The sequence below is a fragment of the Pelophylax lessonae genome, assembly GCF_965119305.1.
Source record: "Pelophylax lessonae genome assembly, chromosome: 12".
NCBI classification, from domain to species: domain Eukaryota; kingdom Metazoa; phylum Chordata; class Amphibia; order Anura; family Ranidae; genus Pelophylax; species Pelophylax lessonae.
Window position 1 is genome coordinate 215,575,686 of NC_138779.1, and position 7,379 is coordinate 215,583,064.

General features: G+C 40.8%; 1 protein-coding gene across 1 annotated transcript; it reads right to left on the reverse strand.

Moving 5' to 3' along the window:
• Positions 1–6,509: 6,509 nt before the first annotated feature.
• On the reverse strand, positions 6,510–7,169 carry LOC309568364 (uncharacterized protein; the record flags this gene model as incomplete). The annotated part of the gene is made up of 1 exon (XM_082274028.1): positions 6,510–7,169. One exon carries the CDS (start codon positions 7,167–7,169, stop codon positions 6,510–6,512), a length of 660 nt encoding a protein of 219 aa, XP_082130154.1.
• Between the last annotated feature and the right edge of the window lie 210 nt (positions 7,170–7,379).

Genomic DNA, 7,379 nt, shown 5'->3' on the forward strand with positions numbered 1-7,379 from the left:
GGGGCCTTATTCAAACTCTAACCTCTTACCCTAAGGAGAAAAAAAATCATATTAAATGAATATTAATGATAAAAACATAAAAAAATAAAAGCTGATGGAAAAGCTAAAAAAGCTGAAAAGTTTAGCAAAAAATAATTCAGCAGATGATAGTTTTCTCTATTGACTTGTGAATTCAGCCTTAAAGTCGCATTGATTTTTTTTAAAAGGTGCCTGCGCTACTTTGATGGGACTTTTGATATGACTGTGGTCCAGAGAGCGTAAAGTCACATCAAACTCGCACCAAAAGTCACATCAAACTTGCACTGGAAATCTCACGGCTTTAAAGACACGCTAATGTGAAAGAAAATCTCAAATGGGAAAAATAGAGAAAAAACATGACGGAGGTTTTAATCCTTCACTAATCCGCCCAAAACAACAACAAAAAAAAAACTCTCATCAGAATAACATTTACAGTTAGACTAGAAACCCCCCAAAAAAGCTTGCCGCCCTTGTGCAGATCAGTGCGCAGTTATCCATAGTAACTATAGGAAGTGTAGAAGTAGCTGCGGTTCACACCAGCTACGGCTCCAACAATGCCAGCTGCCAGGAACAAGGAAATTAAGTTGAAGCGGAGAGACATGCGGGAGCTTCTCATCGCCAATTCCCAGTTCCGTTGCCTTTTAGCGGAACGCGTCTGTAAAACAGAATGAGATCTTTGAGTGCTGAGCTGCAATGCTGTAAAAATATAAATACAAGTGACCTTACAACGTCTTTAATACCAGGTATTTTTCTGACATTTGTTGTTTACAAGTAAAAATCTGTATTTTCTGATAGAAAATTACTTAGAACCCCCAAACACTATATATATATTTTATCTTTTTTTTTTTTTATAGCAGAGACCCTAGAGAATAAAATAACGGTTGTTGCAATATTTTATGTCACACTGTAGCAGTGTTTTTTTTTTTTAACCACTTGCCGACTGCTCATAGTAGTCGCTGGACTCCTAGTGACTCCGGCGGCGCGAGTGCATCGCCGGAGGCGCACTCCCACTGTGTTCAGACACAGCGGGAGTCGGGCCGGAGGAGGAGAGGCGGTGATTGCCGCGCCCGCCCCCCCCCCCCTTTTCCGCTTATCTGGGAAACTGTGAGAAGACCCGCCTGCTTATGTAAACAAAGCAGGCGGATCTTCTCAGTGACAGACAAGGAGGAGATCACAGGATTCAGCATAGCTGAACCTGCGATATCTGTCTGTGTCACAGAACCCCCCTCCCCCCACACACACGTCAGTAAGTATGAGGCATACATTTAACCCATTGATCACCCACAGGGTTAACCCCTTCCCTGTTAGAAAGTTAGAAAACACCCCCTAGGCTCACACTTAACCCTTTGTCTTCCCCTGGTGTTAACCCCTTCCCTGCCAGTGTCATTATTACAGTAACAGTGCATATTTTTAGCACTGATTACTGTAGTAATGTCACTGGTCCCCCCAAAAATGTCAAAAAATGTCAGTTAGGGGTCCGATCTGTCCGCCGCAATGTCGCAGTCCCACAAAAAATCGCAGATGGCCACCATTACTAGTAAAAAAAGCAAAAAAAAAACAATAAAAAGGACATAAATCTTTCCAGGAGTTAGTCAACGCGATTACTTTTGCGCAAACCTATCAAAATACACTTATTGCAATTTTTTTTACTAAAAATATGTAGCAGAAAACAAATTGGCCTAAAATGTTAAAAAATGTTGAATTGTCGCTATTTTTTTGTTTATAGCACAAAAATGAAAAATCGCACAGGTGATCAAATACCACCAAAAGAAAGCTCTATTTGTGGGGAGAAAAGGACGTAAATTTTGTTTGGGTACAGCCTTGCACGACCGAGCAATTGTCCGTTAAAATAATGCAGTGCCGAATCGCAAAATAGGGCCTGGTCACAAAGGGAGAAAATCCTTCTGGGGCTGTAATGGTTAAGCACAATTTTTTTGGGAAAAAAAAAACTTCAATGAAATAAAAAAGAAAAAAAAACACAGTAAAGTTTGCCCAATTTTTTTATTTAAATTTTTTTTAATCACTATTATTCCTATTACAAGGAATGTAAACAATCCGTGTAATATAAATAAGCATGACAGGTCCTCTTTCTTGAAAGATCTGGGGTCAAAAAGACACCTCTCGCTCTAACGATCCTGGCAATACCTCACATGTGTGGTTTGAACACTGTTTACATATGCGGGTGCGACTTACGTATGCGTTTGCTTCTGTGCGTGAGCATAGAGGGATGGGGAGCTATCATTTTTTTAATTTTTTACATTTTTTACATTTTTTCTACTTTTTTCTTTTTTTACACTGTCCGCTTTTTTTTATTATTTTTTTAACACTGTCCCTTTGTTTTATTTTTATATTTTATTTTTTATCACTTTTATTCCTATTATAAGGAATGTAAACAATCCGTGTAATAGAAATAAGCATTAAAGGTTCTCTTTCTTGAGAGATCTGGGGTCAAAAAGACCCCTCTCGCTCTAATGATCCTGGCAATACCTCACATGTGTGGTCTGAACACTGTTTACATATGTGGGTGCGACTTACGTATGCATTCGCTTCTGCCCGTGAGCATAGAGGGATGGGAAGCTTTTAATTTTTTAAATGTTTTACATTTTTTAATTTTTTTAATTTTTTCTACTTTTTTCTTTTTTTACACTGTCCGCTTTTTTTTACACGCTCTGGTAAGCTCCTCTCCCACCACCTATAAACATAATTCCATGGTGAATCTTACTTTTATCTGAATGCCAGCTGCCAAAGGGAAAAAAAATATACCTGGGACCTGGGTTATGGCAGCTAGCAAGTACAATGCAATGCTAGATTAGCATTGGCATTGAAAATCATTCAGCTGCCAAACTAGTGCTGTGTCCAATCACAGCACTGGTAGGTAGGGGGCGCATGCGTGCCCTGGAAGAAAGATTGTGATGTACAGATACGTCACCCAGCATGGAGCAGCTGCTTGTCCACAGCACAACTACAATATTGTAGATGCAAAGAGATGGAAATGGAGATGGAAAGATACAAAGTAACATTATTTAGAAACATTTTATAGATAGATTAGATAGATAGATAGATAGATAGATAGATAGATAGATAGATAGATAGATAGATAGATAGATAGATAGATAGATAGATAGATAGATAGATAGAAGGTAACATCGTTTATAAACATTGTTAAGACAGGAGATGGAAAGATACAAAGTAACATTGTTTATAAACATTGTTAAGACAGGAGATGGAAAGATATAAAGTAACATTGTTTATAAACATTGATCAGACAGGAGATGAAAAGATGCAAAGTAACATTGTTTATAAACATTGATCAGATAGGAGACAGAGAGATACAAAGTAACATTGTTTATAAACATAGTTCAGATGGGAGATAGAAAGATATAAGGTAACATTGTTTATAAACATTGATCAGACATGAGATGAAAAGATACAAAGTAACATTGTTTATAAACATTGATCAGACAGGAGATAGAGAGATACAAAGTAAAATTGTTTATAAACATTGATCAGACATGAGATGAAAAGATACAAAGTAACATTGTTTATAAACATTGATCAGACAGGAGATAGAGAGATACAAAGTAAAATTGTTTATAAACATTGATTAGACAGAAGATGGAAAGATACAAAGTAACATTGTTTATAAACATTGATCAGACAGGAGATTTAGGCTCTGTTCACACTGCCCCGACTTGGGAGACCCCCAAGTCACATGACATGTAAATCCCATATTACTCAATGAGAGCGGTCTTAATTAGCACTACTGTAGTCGCTCCGACTTTAGAAAAGGTTCCTGTATTACTTCAAGGCGACTTCTATCCGACTTGTGGCCATAGACTGTAATGGAATTTGCCTCCAAGTCGGATCCTCATCCATGATTTGGATCCGACATTACAGGAAGATTACACAGGCATTCCCTGAAGTTGCTTCAAAGTCTGGCCAAAGTCGCCTCGCAAAGTCGCACTGTAAGTCGCATGACTTTTAGGTGGTGGCAGTGTGAACTGAGCCAGAGAGCTACAAAGTAACATTGTTTATAAACATTGATCAGACTGAAGATAGAGAGATACAAAGTAACATTGTTTATAAACATTGATCAGACTGAAGATAGAGAGATACAAAGTAACATTGTTTATAAATATTGATCAAACTGAAGATAGAAAGATACAAAGTAACAATGTTTATAAACATTGATCAGACAGGAGATAGAGAGATACAAAGTAACAATGCTCATAAACATTGATCAGACTGGAGATAGAGAGATACAAAGTAACAATGTTCATAAACATTGATCAGGCTGGAGATGGAGAGATACAAAGTAACAATGTTTATAAATATTGATCAGACAGGAGATATAGAGATCCAAAGTAACAATGCTCATAAACATTGATCAGACAGGAGATAGAGAGATACAAAGTAACATTGTTTATAAACATTGATCAGACGGGAGATAGAGAGAAACAAAGTAACATTGTTTATAAAGATTAATCAGACTGGAGAAAGAGAGAGATATAAAGTAACATTGTTTTATACACATTGTTCGGACAAGAGATAGAGAGATAAAAAGTAACATTATTTATAAACATTTATCAGACAGGAGATAAAGAAATACAAAGTAACATTGTTTATAAACATTGATCAGACAGGAGATAGATACATAGTAACATTGTTTATAAACATTGATCAGACAGGAGATAGATACATAGTAACATTGTTTATAAACATTGATCAGACTGAAGATAGAGAGAGACACAAAGCAACATTGGGGGGGCATTTACTAAAACTGGTGCAGTCATAATCTGGTGCAGCTGTGCATGATAGCCAATCAGCTTCTAACTTCAGCTTGTTCAATTACAACATTACTAAACCCGAGACCCTGCATTCACTATATCTGGTCTCCCACAGTACACAGAACATGGAAATGCAATTATTGTAGTACATACTGTATAAATACCTTTTTCTCGTCAGCAGTTAGAGCAGTCTTTTGACTTCTATCACTGTGGGCTTAAAGCTTTTAGGAGGTTTCCATTTTCCTCTGACCCTCTATCTGGGCAGTGCTGATTGGCCCTGTGCTGATCACATGCACTCTCCCAAGAGAAAAAAAAAAACCTCTCTAGCAGTACGCACCTAACTGAGCATGTGCAGCCTGACCCCTAATGCTCTGTTCTATTTTTTTTTTTTTTAACTATCGGTCTTTTTTTTTTATAGCGCAAAAAATAAAAACCGCAGTAGTGATCAAATACCACTAAAAGAAAGTTCTATTTGTGAGGAAAAAAAGGACATAAATTTTGTGTGGGTACAGCGTCGCACGTCAGCGCAATTATCATGTAAAATAAGGCAGTGCCATATCTTAAAAAAATGGCCTGGTCATAAAGGGGAGTAAATCTTCCAGAGGGCAAGTGGATATTGTCAAGACCAACTCTGCTCTGTGTATATGGGCTGCCTTCAACAAAATGGTGGGGGCAATGGAGACATCAACATGGCAGGGGGGCTGAACTCCTGGTGATGGAGAGCTGAGGGAGAGATGTTCCATCCAGGCAGGTGTCCAGAGTGCCGCTCCACAGACGTTGTGCAGTATTCTCATCTCAGCAGACGGTGTATGTGGTGTATGGCTGTGTGCTGACCTACCAGGGGAGGACTGGGCCAGGGGGAAAGGGGGGCAATTGCCCCCTGGGCCACTCTGATGCCCTGTAAAAAGGCTGCACTGCTTCTGCCACAGACATGCCTAAAGGATGTCTGTGTGCTGACCTACCAGGGGAGGACTGGGCCAGGGGGAAAGGGGGGCAATTGCCCCCTGGGCCACTCTGATGCCCTGTAAAAAGGCTGCACTGCTTCTGCCACAGACATGCCTAAAGGATTCCTGGTGAAGAGAAGTAAAAAGTCCCTGCTGCTGACCTACTGAGTGTGGGAAGAGGACGAGGACAGAGCGCAGGCCCTCCCCAGCATGGATGGTGTAAACTGTGTCTGAGCAGTTCCATGCCCCACTGGAGACTCTCCCCCGACAAGCCCCAGCCGAGCGGTCCCAGCTCCCCCCAACCGCCCCTGCTGGCCAGGTCGGGAACCTGGTGAGTAGAGAGTACCTGGAGCGGAGCTTCAGCTTGGAATGGGGGTCAAAAGAAGACCGGGAAAAGGGAGAGTGGGCGGGGATGGAGTCGCTGCACCATGGACCACTGGATTGTACTTGCTGCCTTTGGATGTTTTGGGGACTCCCCACAGTGGTGGAACACCAGATCCCGGTCGCAAGTGCAACTTTTACGACCCTGGTAGTTCCGCCACCACCCTACACTCAAAAAAAGTACATTTAGCCAAAAAGCTCCATACACACAAGAACAGAATATATTTCAACATGCTAAAATGGACACGACCTGGTACTGTTAGCATTGATGGTATGGCTCTGGCTCTCCAGTACCATGTGGCCCACCAGTGGAAAGATAGATTAAGAGGAAAAAGCATTATATAGCACTAAGGATGTTCAAGGGCAACAGCAACCAAGTCTACCCAACATTTCTTACCTTAATGCTGTAGTGAAGCGCCACTATCCCAAAAACTAAACAACCAAGTATAAGGCTTACGATGGACCACCCCAAATAGTCCTTACAAGGGGGTGTTGGATCAGAGATCAAGGAAGTTTGTGTGGTCACCACCATTGGTTGGACAGTATTAACGATCGGTGTGATGGGAAATAGACAGTTCTGAGGTTCCTGCAGTGGTGGCATCATTCCAGGAAACATGGTGGGTGGGGGTGAAGCAAATGCTTCGGTGCTTCTTGGTTTAGAGATTGGTGTTGTTAAGAATTCTGGGTTATGATTTGGAAGAGGCTTTTGAATTATTTTCTGGTTGTTGTTGGGTTGTGGAAGAGAAATGTTCACTTCTTGTGGTTGTGCCCATCCTGGAGAAGGGAACACCAGAGGTCTAAAGAAAGCTCCTTCACTGGAGTTGTTGATGTCATATGGAGGAGGATTGACCGTACCTCCTGGTTGCGATTCTGGAGGTACTTCAGGATAATCCGGTGGAGGTGGGAAGAATTGTGGCTGTGTGGTGTCCATCTCTGGAAGGGCCTGTTCGTGGTGTGATGCCGCGTTGTCATAGCATGGTGGAGGATTGTCCTGATGACCAAAGTCTCGAGCTTCATACGAATTGCCCTTTGTGGACATGACACCCTTTGAATATTATTGGGTTCAACAAATTTGCTGGCACCCTGCCTTTTTTCTTCAGTTACTTCACCTCGGCTTTGTAACTAGCTGTGTGACTTTTCTTTGAATGTGATCCAGTTTCTATTTTTTTTTTTAAATTGCCCTAGGACAGAAGTAGGCAGGCCCGGCCACCTGATCCTTTTTTGTTCTTTTTTCGGTAATGAATTCCTC